Raw genomic sequence first — 13,953 nt, 5'->3', positions numbered from 1 at the left:
ACACTTATTTTCTCAAAAGTACAGCTCTCTGGTGTGCATACATAGGTCCTTTGAAATGTCTCTCAGAGAGCGACATCTTCGGACATTATGTGCAGAAAACATAAACTAACCCTTGGCAACTTCTATTCATCACCTCAAAAACATGAACTCTAAAACATCAGCTCGACGGATTTGATCGGCCGATCGCTTCATTATCAATATAGATATCATCAAGATCTCATTATAATACTAACTCTATCTCGCAGAATTTTATCCATAGTAATGATCTTATGAAGTTGGGTGGTAGTTCTCCATGACGAGATCTTCCTTAGACACACTCTCTGCCAAAAACCAACCCTCGTTCTGCAAGAGAGTTATCAATTGATCGCGTCCAGATGAAGCAGAGTCTTCATCCGAAGTTTTGAAAGATGCCTCAACGAGGTATTCAATTCCAGTGCCACTGGAATTCTCGATTGGCCAAACTTCGATGTCGAGTTCAACCCCGTTCCACGTTCCAGTAGAGCGCTTAGTGAGAACCGGTCCGTAAATGACAGCGTTCTTCAGCATGTCTGTACCCCACCCGTCGGATACCCAGTCATCAAACATGCCTGGTGCGTTGGATTCGAGCATACTCCGTGAATCTTTCTCGTTAGGGTCATCTGTACCACTGTATCCTTTTGATGACGCCGTATAGTCCCGTTGAATAGAGAGGGTTTGTGAAGCATAGAGCCAGTCGATTTGTGCGTCATAGTTGCCTTGTCCAGAGTTCCAGCCATCACTGAAAGCTGTGTTCAAAGCACCATTGATATCTCCGTTGTTAACAGGAAGACGCCACTTGTAGGTGAGGTCGAAGCCGCTGTCGTTCTCGATGTTACGGACACGGCAACTCCACCCATTAACGTGAAGATCTTGCGCAATCGTGTCAAGGTATTGGACGTTGATCTTTGTAACAGTTGTTGGCATAGCAAAAGTAGAAAGTACCGTGGGGGTAAGCTTGAAGTCGGATCCCAGAACCACAGTAGGGTCCATCAAAAGGTGCACTTCATAGTCAGGGACCATGGGGCCGTCCGCTGCCATTGCAGCGGGCAAAATGAGAGCCGCAGCGGCGGCCTTCATGACTGTGTACTTCATTTTCACAGATGGCGGATGGTCTCGTAATAATGAGTTGCTCAACTTTATAACGCGCCAGATATTGCAAATGAATTAGAATGACACTCCTGTCATATACACTCCAAAATTACGAGGCAATGCATTCAACTTTATATACTTGCTATGCACAACTCCTGGAAACATACTGAAGCTGACTTATAAAACTACCCTGTGAAGCTGCGGGGTTTAGATGGGCGTATATTTTCCCATTGAGGCAGGTTGCCATACTGGTGATGTCCATTCTGTCTGCTTTCGTCACCGAGTTTGGATATTCTAGGACGCCCACGTGTTTCCTATTGCCCGTTTCATTGCATCGGAACCAAATGGCGCTAATTAGTATGTAGGGCTTAGTTTAAATGAAATCCCTGCTTATAATCGAGATCGCCATGGGCGGCAAAGGGTCAGGCGAGCCATTTGCCCTAAATTTGTCAGAGGAGAGCCACGAAAACTCCTACGAGTTCTTATGATATAATGCTGTATATCTCCCAACCTCTACACTTATACTCACTCATTAGGCGCCAGTTTAAAAAGTGTGTGTTGAGTGGTTGATAGACATCCCCGGCCTCTTTACGTGTTGACACCCTGTAGCGGCCAAGATGGAGTACTTAGCTTGCTATTAGTCTCTAAGCTGAGACTCATTATGGTCACCGAATCATGCAAGCATCGCAGTAAAGAAACGCATGCGGGAATTATATATACATGTGTAGTAGCGAAAACAATGCCGTATTTGCCGGACGGGCTCGTTACGTCCTGATTTTGAGAGCATTTGAACCTCGGAGGTGGGGGGATGTGATGTTTTGGGACAACTAGTGATACATCTCGCAACTACCCTTGTATGTAGACACGAGCGTTACGTGACGACCTGAAGCTCCTGTATGTAATCAATCTTCCGGGGTGATATGGGGATGATACTCCATTTCTCCTCATCTGAGTATAAAATTTTGCTGCCATCCGGCCCCACCGCCTAGAGCGGGAATCTAGTGCCGAAAGATCTGTTGAGCTCCCGTCATCTCGCTCGCAGAGCGCAGCTACCTTTTGCGATTGGTGAACATCGAAACGTGCTACTCAGTAGATGCTCACCGCAAGTAGCTAATATATATTTTATATCCCAACAAAATTCATTCTTGGTGCCTTTTTCTTAATTCACCAATCACCAGCGTCGTTATGAAAACATGAAGTCGATTGGCGTCTCATGCTATAAATATCGCGGCGAAAAAAAGCAAATTTGAGATACAACGCGAAAATATACGTTGGGAGTACAGGTTTCCCTCATATCTTTGCTACTTTCGAACGTGGTAAAGAGCTTACTTCTGGAATAATTTATCCACAAGCTGCTGTTACCACCAACGATCTATGTATTAAGCTTATGGATGGGAATACTCATGGCTATTAGTTTTCCCCAGCTATTCGATTCTACACTATTGGTCAAGATTAGAGCTTAGACACCCAATGAAGTCGAACTTCCAGCTCTAGCTACATCAGTAAATCTCTGTATGTGGTCTTGAATCTTGACACGTACGATCTGACGTTGCGCAGTAATGCAATGAGAGATTGTTAGTTGCAATATGGTGATAGCATGTAATCAGTAGTCTCATTTCAGCGCCAATAACTCCAGAGCTGTCAAATACTAAATGGATCAAGAGTGTAACAATGCTCAATGATGCGGGTGACGCATTTTAACATATCCATAAGAGATGTCCAAAGAATTAAAAAGGGCGGATTAGTGCCCCGGCATACCACATACCTAGCAAGCACGCGAGACTTGAATACACCTATTGCTCCAAATTCTTGTCACCTCACATAGCAAGTGGGTATTGAAAAACCACAGAACTCGAAGGTTTAAGTTCATTCAAGATCAGCAATACGTATGTAATAGCTACAGATGATCCACACAAACGTGCTATTGTTGAAGCTTTGTGTGTAAATAATCAGTTTATGATCCCTATTTTTTTAATCAGCTTATATGGCTGATGCTTGAAATAGTATAGATGATACAGTAGTAGACAAAAATGGTTAAGTTGGTTAAGGTATGTTACATTCGGAAGAGAGCGAGTGGCATTACAACTTCAGTAGGGTTGTGGTGGATAATGAATTCCGTAAGAATGCTCACTACTAGCGCACCAATAGCAGACCTCGATGGCTGTAAAGCCACACACACTTACCAATATACCCGAATGCCAATTTCTGTTTATTTTAACGTTGGTACTGTCGATCAGTCCATATATAGCAAATTGTTACTACCGTTTCACAATGCGAGACAGCTATAGAAGTCAATTAGTGACCATTCAGGTATTTGTTGTATAAATCACCCATTGAAGTGAGAGCTTGGATAGTAAATTTTCCATCGATAGAAAGTACCATATGGCGGCCATTATACCATTATGCCCGTACTATGACAGGCCTTTGCAATCAGGTTATTGTAGATCATAAAATACTACCGGTTCTACAGCCACATATAGCCGGACGGCAGCCGGTTAAAGTCCGATATCAAACAATTTTTGAAGATCAAAATATGAATTCTTCTCAGGGGAGCTCTGCTACCTTTGAATACAAGTAATTTAGCCTTTGTATGGGTATTGAATTACGGTTGTTGTAATATCTGCCAAGACTCCCCCCCGCAATCTCGAAATGCAACGCTAAATGGTGTGCGAGGCAGAAAGGCGATTGGAGCGCTTTTCTGAAAGCATAATGTAGCATCGATATACACATCTGCCGATTAATGAAGAGTGGGTTGACCCGATCTGACCGAGACTCATGACAAAATACTTCCAGCTTAGCAAAGCTTGTCAGGACTACACGATATACAGGCTCATAAGCTTATAAAAGACTTGTGCTTTTTCTGTTAAAATAGACGACTCTCAATTCTTCATTCATCAATACCTTCCTGGTCTTAAACTCAAATCAAAAGTTATAATGAGACTCTTAGAAGTTGGAACCTTGTTACTCGCCTCGGCGACTGCTGTTACTGCACGAGTGGCTGCATGCGCGCTTCCATCTACATATCGTTGGAATTCCACTGGTGCCTTGGCCAGTCCAAAATCAGGATGGGCCTCACTTAAAGACTTCACCCATGTTATTTACAACGGCCAGCACCTTGTTTTTGGATCATTTCATGACACTGCATCAACCTGGGGTTCCATGAACTTTGGTCTCTTTAGCGACTGGTCTGGTATGGCATCAGCAAGCCAGAACAAAATGACACCCGGCACTGTGGCCCCTACTGTCTTCTACTTTGCCCCAAAGAATATTTGGGTACTTGCCTATCAATGGGGACCAACTACGTTTTCCTACCTTACGTCAAGCAATCCCTCGAGTGTGAGTGGATGGTCTTCACCACAGCCACTTTTCTCCGGCACCATATCCGGGGCCAGTGCTATCGACCAGACAGTCATCGGTGATAGTAGCAACATGTATCTGTTCTTTGCAGGAGACAACGGCAAAATTTACAGGGCCAGCATGCCAATTGGGAATTTCCCAGGAAACTTCGGTTCATCGTCGACAGTCATCCTCAGCGATTCGACTAACAACCTGTTTGAGGCTGTTCAAGTCTATTCCGTCCAGGGCCAAAATCAGTATTTGATGATTGTCGAGGCAATAGGAGCAAATGGGCGCTATTTCCGGTCATTTACAGCAACCAATCTAGGCGGCACATGGACTCCACAAACTACAAGTGAAAGTAAACCCTTCGCTGGCAAGGCGAACAGCGGCGCGACTTGGACCAACGACATCAGCCACGGCGATTTAATTCGTACCAATCCCGATCAGACAATGACAATTGATCCTTGCAACTTGCAGTTCTTGTACCAGGGACGAGCAACCAATTCCGGTGGTAGCTACGATCTCTTGCCTTACCGACCAGGTCTGTTGACTCTCCAGCACTAGCTTGGTATGTTTATTGTCAATAAGGTGCTACATGGCAACTGGGCTACAAGCGTAGGATGCTTAAGTACCGAGGTACTTAGTGAATAGTGGCAGATATCCAGGCTATTGAAGTAAGGGATGAGGTATAGTGATATGTGAACAGAGCAAATCATACCCGTCACTCCTTAAAGCTAGTTATTTATGTCATTTATTATTGCATAAATGCGGTGGACGGTTTAAATGGGAGGGCATTGAGATCACGAAGATAGCAACATATTGTGAGATATATATATAGGTACGTATACTTATAATTATTTAACGCTGCGATCATGTAGTGATACTTACTGTAATCCTACGAAGATCATCGGCGCTATTGACTGATATAGTAGTGGCTTCTTTCGGGAGACTACCTAGGGAGCAACCGCTAACGGCGCCGATCTGCAAGCCATCGATCCAGGATGGCGTTGAACGTATCAGGATCTTGGAGAGGTCCAAAGTGTCCGACACCTGGCAGCGTCACGAGGCTTGATCCCCAAATCATATCTCTCATCTCACCTGCAACTCTCCTCTGTACGACTTCCTCCGAATCTCCATCCCCAATCCATATAATAGGTGCATGGCTCGGATCTTGAAAGCGCGTCTCGATTTGGGCAAAAGATTTGTTGTTCCAGTCTGGAAGGGTGCTTTGCATCGTGGCCATTTTCGCCATGAATTCGTCAAACTTTTCTGGATTTGGAGATAAACCTTCGTATTCGCTTTTCATCCTATTTTGCAAATCTTCCAAGAAAGGCAATCCCATGATGCCAGTAACATTAGCTTGATCAGGCTGATAATTGGCACCAAAGATGAATGCGCGATCGACTTTTTCGCCGTGGTGCATTGCTAGGGAGAGGGCAGTGTTGGCGCCATCAGACCACCCAATAATTGAAGCCCTGGACACCTTGAGATGTTCAAGTAGGGCCACCGTATCGTTGGCGAATAAGTCATATGAGAGCGGCACCTCGGGGTCATCCTTTGATCGACCATGAGCTCTTGTATCAATTGCGATGACGGGGTGTCCCTGGCCAGCAATATGTCTGATTTGGAGAGCCCACCAGTTGGAGTTGATCTTGCCGCCATGTTGGAAAACTATGGGGGTTCGTCCGCAATCCAGTGGCGGCCCAAATAAGGCATACCAAAGATCGATATTATTGATCTGTGACGTCCCAGAGAATGTCGGATCTGGCAGATGTGGTGTGGGAGGTAGCATGCTGTAAAGTGGAATATAGTTATCCAGTGACTGCGATGAAGTAAAAGAGGACACGTTAATAAGCCCAAGAGAAACCATGGCTATATTGCGAACGATGTGGGCCAGAAGCGCCATGCTGACGATTAGTAATGATATTATGACGGCGAAAAGAATCATTCAGTCATCATATTTGAGGTATTTTGCCTTTATATATATGTGTGTGTGAATGTGTGAATGCGTGGTCGGTGGGATCCCTAGATGTCAAATTTTGCACAACACGGGTAGCCGATTGCCGCCCTGGAATAATAGCCGTATCGGATGGCGAAAATTGCGCGGGGGCTTGCACTTGAGTAGGCTATGTATAGTCAAGATTAGGACTGAAGCATAGCCTATAACGAAAAAGTAGCCTTTGATCTGCTTCAAAAGCACAAAGTACAGATCATGTACTTAAAATCGAAGAGCAAATGCGAGCCTGTGCCACGACTACTGGGACAGTATTATTCGGTGATTAGTGAGGTGACGTCCCAGTTTACAGCAGAGGTACCAAAGTATACTGGAACACGCTTGAACTCGATTATTGCCAATAGAGAGTTTTAGATAGCTAAGACTCTTGTTTGAGAGTTTGAGAGGGTCAATGCCAACTAATATGTGCTTAAGACTCGCTTGATTGAAGTCACAAATGCTACATTCCCAAGGATGACAGAATGACCGATTAGCAGTAGCATCTTCTCATTGATCTCGCAATGTTTGCTCACACCCTTTTATAGCAATGTACGATTTACCTCAGAGATGCCAATAATTGCCAAACGATTTATGAAACTCTCTATCTGCTAATCTCAATAGTCTAGTGCATTTTGGAGACCATGATACTGGGCTGAGCAAAGTCTACTGAGCCACAACATCCTCCAACCTACTTAGACGTTTATTCTTCTATTGAGGATTGCCACGATGGATCATATTGAGTTCTTCTACTAGGCGGTATTTGCTGTATAAAGTCCGTGGCGCCAGAAACTTGGACTCTTACAATCTACGTCAGTAACTCCACCGCCGCAGACACAATGAGAGCAACAATATAAGCCACGTGTCGATGTAAGACTATGTCGTGTCTTGGCTTTCCAAGTTCGTATTAAAGGTAACCAAAAGAAAGACAAATAGCGCGTCTTGGCGATAAGCCTTCAGCCCATAATCATGCGGGGCGGAATCATCTCAACGATAATTTATTCTTGTCTGGTATGGACGACTGGTGTCAATTCGCCATTCTTACATCATTGATTTCCAGCCAAGAAAGCAATGAAACCAATCTGTCTTGGCGATGGCCTAATTGGAGCTTCAATGTCAGGTACGAAATGGAACCTTTGTCACTCCACTGAGCTTTACCACACATTTCTTACCCACTATCCTGAAGAAGGAAATCAACAGGCATCAAGCCGGTCGATGATCTACATACAATGCTTAACATAGGGATGCTTTATAAAGTCCGTCCTGGCCAACATGAGGTAAAACGACGGCCGTCTCTTCCAAATGCAGTATATGCATGACGCAAATGTTAGGTGCCCTACAAAATATATATTCGCTCATCCGACATTGGAAAGATCTGCTTAAAGGAGCATCGACAATAGTTGCCGAATTGAGCGCAGCTGAATCATACGTACCGGATCATCGATAATGATTACTTTAGCTTTATTCTCGCCAATTTGTAAGGAAGATAAGCATAAACACCATTTTGATTCAGAGCATAGTCTTTTTGGTAGCTACCGGTATCGATGAACGGCCTACTATCTATAGTACTCAAAATGATGATAGTTTCATCGTATTAATAAAAAAGAATGCATTCTCTTGAAGACGGATTTAATTTGTATGTTATTACCAGGATATAGTAATCATCAATGGCTATTACGAATGCCAAGAATTATCCCCACAACCAAACCCCCCCTGGAGGACTGTACGGATACGGCGTCTCTATCTATTAGATTCCTAGTGATTGTGATGCGAATGTATAACATTAGAATTCGATAATTAGTAGTTCGATATATTTCAGTCTATTGAAGATCACCTCTAAAACTACTCATGGATTGCTGAGTCTGGGAGAAGGCACCTACACCAGCATTAACAGAATATTAAGGAAATACCGATAAAGCTCATGAACATAATACTCGTATTATCAACCATCAATAATTGACACAGAAATACTCACAAGATGTCTGCTTCTGTCGATCCCTTCTCTCTCGGCCACAACTACACAAGGGTAATGGTATACCAAGTTTCTCCTTTTCTCTTGGCGTAAGCTGATAGGCGACTGATATATCTTGAATTCGAATTGAATAGACATTTATGATGCAAAAAGGAGTATTCTACGAATATATAAAGAGCCAGTCTTCTGCTCGAGAAGCACTCAACTCTTCATTCCATATCCTCTCACATCATCACTCATCATATCATCACTACGCTTCAAAACGACAGCAATGATTTCTCGCAGCAGTCTCCTGGCTCTTGCCAGCACTATCTCTGTTGCCAGCACTCTGGGCATCAATTGCCAAGGCAGCGGCCTCTGCGTCGGTAACGGTGGCAGCTTGGGCGAAGTTCTTGGCATACTCCGAGGCATGGACCCGAATCAACAGTTTTCAGATGGACAGCACATCGCTTGTGTTGAATCTCCCAACACTGTCGGGAACCCCTCTCTCTGTGTCTTCTACCAAATGACTGGTCGAACATTTACCGTGGACCAAACCATCTGGTACGTCCAGGCCCTCATCGACCACGGCTGTGGTGCGTGTGGTAGCGTGCCTGTGGACGAAGGAAACGATGTTAATAATGGAGAGTTGACTGCCAACATGGTCACCAATGCTCGCCGTGGCATGGATATGGTCAAAGTGGTTGCCAAAAGTGAGAAGAGCGCCATTGAACGGGCTGAGACCAAGAGAGAAGGTGTTTCTAAGCTGTCAAAGCGCTTGGGCATCAACTGTAACGGTAGCTCTACCTGTGGTGTTGGAGGCATCGCCGGAACCGAACGAGGAACTATCGACGATCTCAGAAACACCGTTGCTGGTGGCGACGACGGTCTCTGGGGAGAAGGACAGCAAATAGCCTGTATCTCACATGCCACTGGCCGCCTTTGCGCTTTCTACCAAAATGTTGGCGATCGAACTTTCAACAAGGACCAAACCCTAATGTACATGCAATGGCTCCTTGACCATGGCTGCGAAGTTTGTGGCAGTGTCCCTACCGATGATGGCAATGACGTTAATAACGGAGAGTTGACCGTCAATTTTGTTGCATAATTTAGCTCTGCTGCGGATGGAACGGGATTCTTCAGAAGCTATGGCCAAGCTACTAGTAGTTTTCCGTTAGCAGGATGGAATAGGGTGGGTTTCAGACCGTTTCTTTTACTTATCAGAGTTGAACATGATATATGCCGTTCTTTAGTAATTAAGTTATGATGCATCTATAAAATTTTTGTCGCTGCTAAAGAAAAGGATTATGGAATGGCGTAAACGTGAAAGATTGACGTATAGAGACAAACATCTAAGATGGACGAACGACCACCTTGTCATAATTAATCCATATCCTCTATTCAGGCACAAGCTATCTTCTGTGCTGGGGTACTCCTCTGGCAATCGGAATCTCTTACCGTCATTTCTAGAATCGCATTCGTTGACACGCACTAGCTACGCCGGGTCTCACGTCTCAGTTAAGACAGATTTTCGATGCTCCGATTCGGCGCTGTCCGTTTGTGTAAGCATCGAGAACCAGGTCTCTCGGATTTCTATGCTTCCTTTGGTTTAAGCTACCTCAACAACGTGGGGAAAACATCTCCACAGCGGAATGCCATGATTCTTTCAGCTTTGCTTAATAGCTTCGTGCTGCGGCCAGTGACTCGACGCTAATCCAATTTCCGGGCACCAGCCAGTTTGATGACGAATTTGTCCCGAGCCTAACAATCGATTGCCAGAGAGCAACAACTTTTACCTCCTTGGAAGTCTTTCGAGAAGCGAACAATTATTCTAAGAACGGCTACTTGTGATCTTTATAACCGGGTACATCATCAATAGGCACCACATTTCTACATAGGTGTGCAAATGAAAGCGTCAATAATACCGTCCTGGACTCCTGCTGAGCGCTGCTAACCTCAGACAAGACAAGCAGGGAGCCGATTTACCGGTGTCGCATAATTAGTATGCGATTTATTTGCTGATTAGAGCGATTGAATAGGAGTTAATAGGTGGGAACTTGAAGTTACGTGCAATTGCATACGTACTACAAATTCTGCGCACCTTGTAGGTAGGCTTTTGCAGGGCAGAGAATTGGATCCGTAGACACAAGCGGTCAGCCCCGTCAAATTCCATGCGTTTCTATTAGTGCTAACAATTACATCTGAAGAAATCATTGATGGAACAGTTCAGGGCTGCTCAGTCCAACTAGGAAAACCATATCACAAATTATGAAGCGCGCAGTCGGTCCTCTAGATAAGAGGAAGCGAGTTACCCGCTGCCAGGCTTGTGCCAAGAGACAAATAAAGGTTCGCAATCCGGTGCAAACAGTTGATGAATTCCATGGTTAACAATTCCGGAATCAACAGTGCCAAGGCGGCGTTCCATGTGAATACTGCCGACGTACCAAAAAATCATGCACTCCACAGGCTGTATCCTCAGCTACTGCTTCAACGGCGTTTAATGTCAAGTTTGTCAAATACACGCCACCACAGCAATCGATATTAGAAGTTGCGGCACTACCGTTGCAAATACAGATTCATAGCAATGATCTACACCTAAGCAGCTTTGCCGCATCATTACTTCGGTGCCAGTTTACCCCAGATTTCACTGATATAGCGCAAGATCTATTACCGTTGATGCAAACCTCACCGCCATTGCGAAACTTAGCCATTGCACTTGGGGCCCTAGATGCAAGTAGGCGCTCGTCGATTAGATCATTCGCGCAAAAAGAATCGCCTCAATGCGTTGCATACCGCTCATATAACCGTTCATTACAATCACTTCAACAGCGACTGCAAACAAGTGACGCTGCGGTATGCGAAGATGTGGCATGGAGCACATTTCTACTGGGATTATTCGAGGTAAAGAATTATCGCATCACGTTAGAATGATCAATGCAATGTAGCTAAGGCAACAACAGTTAATGTCCGAATCATCTGGAGAAGGATGGGCAAAGCATATGTTCTATGGCACCTCGAAGGTTTTACAGCTAGCTGGCCCAAACGCGTACGCATCATCGCTGCAACAGAGACTTTTGAACGCATTCCGAGTGCTTGAAGCCAATAGGACAATTATGTTCGGAGACGCAACGTTTTTATCCGAGAGCAAGTGGAGGGTATACAACAGCATAAATCATGAGGCTGCAGGAATTCCAGATTCCACGGCGAGCATCACCGAGCTAATGATCCAGACATCAGCATTCAGCAAGCGGTAAATATGGAACAATCAGACCTATTTGACACAATACTAACGCAAACCAGACTCTTTGAGCAAATTGAGAGCATACCAGAAGAAGAAAGACTTTTTAGTCCCTCAATCATGGCCCTAGCACATGAAGGCACTGAACTAGATCGCGAAATCAGCAATTGGTGCGATAGCGTCTCTTTACAGGCAGATCCTACGGACCCATTTACTCAGCTTGCGCTTGCAAAATACCATGCTGTTCGACTTTTCCACTGCAGAAATTTCACCTACTATACCTGTTGGCACCCCTGGACGATTCCTCAATTGGACCAAATGGAAATTGACGGTTGCGTTGCGGCCATCATATATCTGTGCGAGAAAATCCTTCAATCTTCAAATATTCCAGGCGCCATTCTCTTATTTCCTTTAAGAATGGCAGGGGCACATTCTAAGTTCGAGTGGCAAAGAAATAATGTGCGAAATCTACTCAATCAGATACATAACAGCGGGTTCGTTGTGGCAGAGAGAATACAGATAGATCTATTCGAATTTTGGGAGTTTCAAGATGATCAAGATAGTATTCAACCTGGTGTTTAAAAGGTTCTCTATATAGATATACCAAAAGATAAAGACTACTTAGAAATAAGAAAGAAAATGAAAATTATCTAGAGTTGATGCAGGTGCGTCTTCCTCGACAAGTTTTGCATTGGTGTTGAGCGAGCTATAAGCTCTATATGATAGCATTTAGCTGATCTGAATATTGAAGAAGTCGGTGACGACACGTGTGCGCCTGCCAGGAGAGAAATAGTCGTAGCCGACAATTTCGTTGCAAGTGTTGACGTAGATAGTCACTGGAATTGCTCCCTGATACATAATATCCCACTATGGCATGGATTAGCAGAGTATTATGGAGGTTCGGAGTAGGGCATTACTAACAGATGCCACATTGCCGTCCGTGAACTGCCTTGTAACGAGGCCACCAAAGACAGCCTCGTTCTTGACGAGGAAATCCTTCTCAAAAATGGGATAATTAGAATTGACATAGCCTTGCCACACGTATGGCTTCGTTCCGTTGTAGATGGTCATCAAATTGTCCACCAGACCATCCTTGGTAACATTCGCGTAGTTGAAAATCGATGAGGCAGGAGCATCGTCATACGCCTCATTGACACGAACAAGACCCTTGGCAGGGGAATTGTCAATGTATCCGGTCATAACGTGAGACAGTGTCTCGTCCCTACAACTCTGTTAGCTACGGTAATACAAATTGAAGTAGGCTACGAACCACTTGTGCTGGACAAAGTTTGTCGTGAACTCGGGCTGCACCAAAGGTGGCTTGGGCTGCTTGAAGCCGGATGAGTATTCGATCATGGACGAAGGAAATGGAGTGCATTTCGGAGTTTTGGTGGCAATAGTAGGCACCACAATGGCGGCGGCAAGGAAGATCTGAGTGAACAACATTGTTGTGTTGGAATGAGTGAAGTGAATAGAATAACTTAGGAAGTGAGTGAGTGTTGAAGTGAAAGTGAGATGTTGAGAGTTTGGGGATGAACGTAAAGCAGAGTTAAAGTCATTATATATACTCATTCGACTGAATCAGACGCGTAATCCCATACGACAGAAATGAAGCTGCGCCATCAAAAAACATCGTCTCCTATGTCCAGCGCGTCTAAATCTTGCCCATTTCAGATTCATTGTAGGATCCCATACACTAAATCTCCCCGTAGCCTCTGCCGCGATGTGGACCAGGGATTGAAAAGCGTTCAATTGCTTCCCAATCTGGCAATGCCGATCTGTTCAGTGGGGCGGGAAGGGGGAACGTATGTGGGTACTTTGAAGATGGATTCAGTATGTAAAGTTCCGAGTGATGCTTTAGTAAATTAAATAATTTAGTTGAGCAGCTGAAAGTGCTGAAGTTAAAATGTGCAATAGGGAGAATCTCTTTCCTGGAGAAGGCTAAATGACTGCTCTGTCATACAGTGATTAGACACATTACCGGTAGATGTCGGCGGATGACATCTCAAGATCCGATCTCATACACCCAATACCTACTCGTACATCGATCCAGTAATTATCCGATACTAACTCCACATTCAGAAGCCCGTCATAAACTTTCACTATTTGAGCGTTACTGTACAGAGGCGGGCTCTGTGGACATACATATTCTTAGATGAGCGGCAGCAGCCAAGTTCTTTCACCTTCGCAGTCAATTCGTAAATTCCCAGACTCACTGCGCGGAAGAGAACGAAACGAGTTGCGCGTTCTGTTCCTGCTACTGAAGCGCGTGTTTAGTGAAACCACTTGCCCCCGCACTGGATTGTTCGTGAACCCCAAATCTCCAAG

The 13,953-nt window shown here is 44.6% G+C and overlaps 5 protein-coding genes across 5 annotated transcripts; 2 read left to right on the top strand and 3 right to left on the bottom strand.

The window, feature by feature from the left end:
- Window positions 1-267: 267 nt before the first annotated feature.
- Window positions 268-1,110, bottom strand: T069G_11493 (uncharacterized protein; the record flags this gene model as incomplete). The annotated part of the gene is made up of 1 exon (XM_056178698.1): window positions 268-1,110. The coding sequence occupies one exon, from the start codon at window positions 1,108-1,110 to the stop codon at window positions 268-270; it is 843 nt and encodes a 280-aa protein (XP_056023572.1).
- A 2,931-nt stretch (window positions 1,111-4,041) lies between these two features.
- T069G_11492 (glycosyl hydrolase family 62 domain-containing protein) lies at window positions 4,042-5,010 on the top strand (the record flags this gene model as incomplete). Its single annotated transcript, XM_056178697.1, has 1 exon — window positions 4,042-5,010. The coding sequence occupies one exon, from the start codon at window positions 4,042-4,044 to the stop codon at window positions 5,008-5,010; it is 969 nt and encodes a 322-aa protein (XP_056023571.1).
- Window positions 5,011-5,413: 403 nt separating this feature from the next.
- Window positions 5,414-6,352, bottom strand: T069G_11491 (alpha/beta hydrolase fold domain-containing protein; the record flags this gene model as incomplete). The annotated part of the gene is made up of 1 exon (XM_056178696.1): window positions 5,414-6,352. One exon carries the CDS (start codon window positions 6,350-6,352, stop codon window positions 5,414-5,416), a length of 939 nt encoding a protein of 312 aa, XP_056023570.1.
- A 2,726-nt stretch (window positions 6,353-9,078) lies between these two features.
- T069G_11490 (kp4 domain-containing protein) lies at window positions 9,079-9,495 on the top strand (the record flags this gene model as incomplete). Its single annotated transcript, XM_056178695.1, has 1 exon — window positions 9,079-9,495. One exon carries the CDS (start codon window positions 9,079-9,081, stop codon window positions 9,493-9,495), a length of 417 nt encoding a protein of 138 aa, XP_056023569.1.
- A 2,859-nt stretch (window positions 9,496-12,354) lies between these two features.
- Window positions 12,355-13,071, bottom strand: T069G_11489 (uncharacterized protein; the record flags this gene model as incomplete). Its single annotated transcript, XM_056178694.1, has 3 exons — window positions 12,355-12,474; window positions 12,547-12,847; window positions 12,896-13,071. 3 exons carry the CDS (start codon window positions 13,069-13,071, stop codon window positions 12,355-12,357), a joined length of 597 nt encoding a protein of 198 aa, XP_056023568.1.
- Between the last annotated feature and the right edge of the window lie 882 nt (window positions 13,072-13,953).

This window comes from Trichoderma breve, assembly GCF_028502605.1.
Source record: "Trichoderma breve strain T069 chromosome 7 map unlocalized scaffold00008, whole genome shotgun sequence".
Classification (NCBI taxonomy): domain Eukaryota; kingdom Fungi; phylum Ascomycota; class Sordariomycetes; order Hypocreales; family Hypocreaceae; genus Trichoderma; species Trichoderma breve.
The sequence above is the reverse complement of the archived record's forward strand: the minus strand, read 5'-3'. Positions and strand labels throughout refer to the sequence as shown.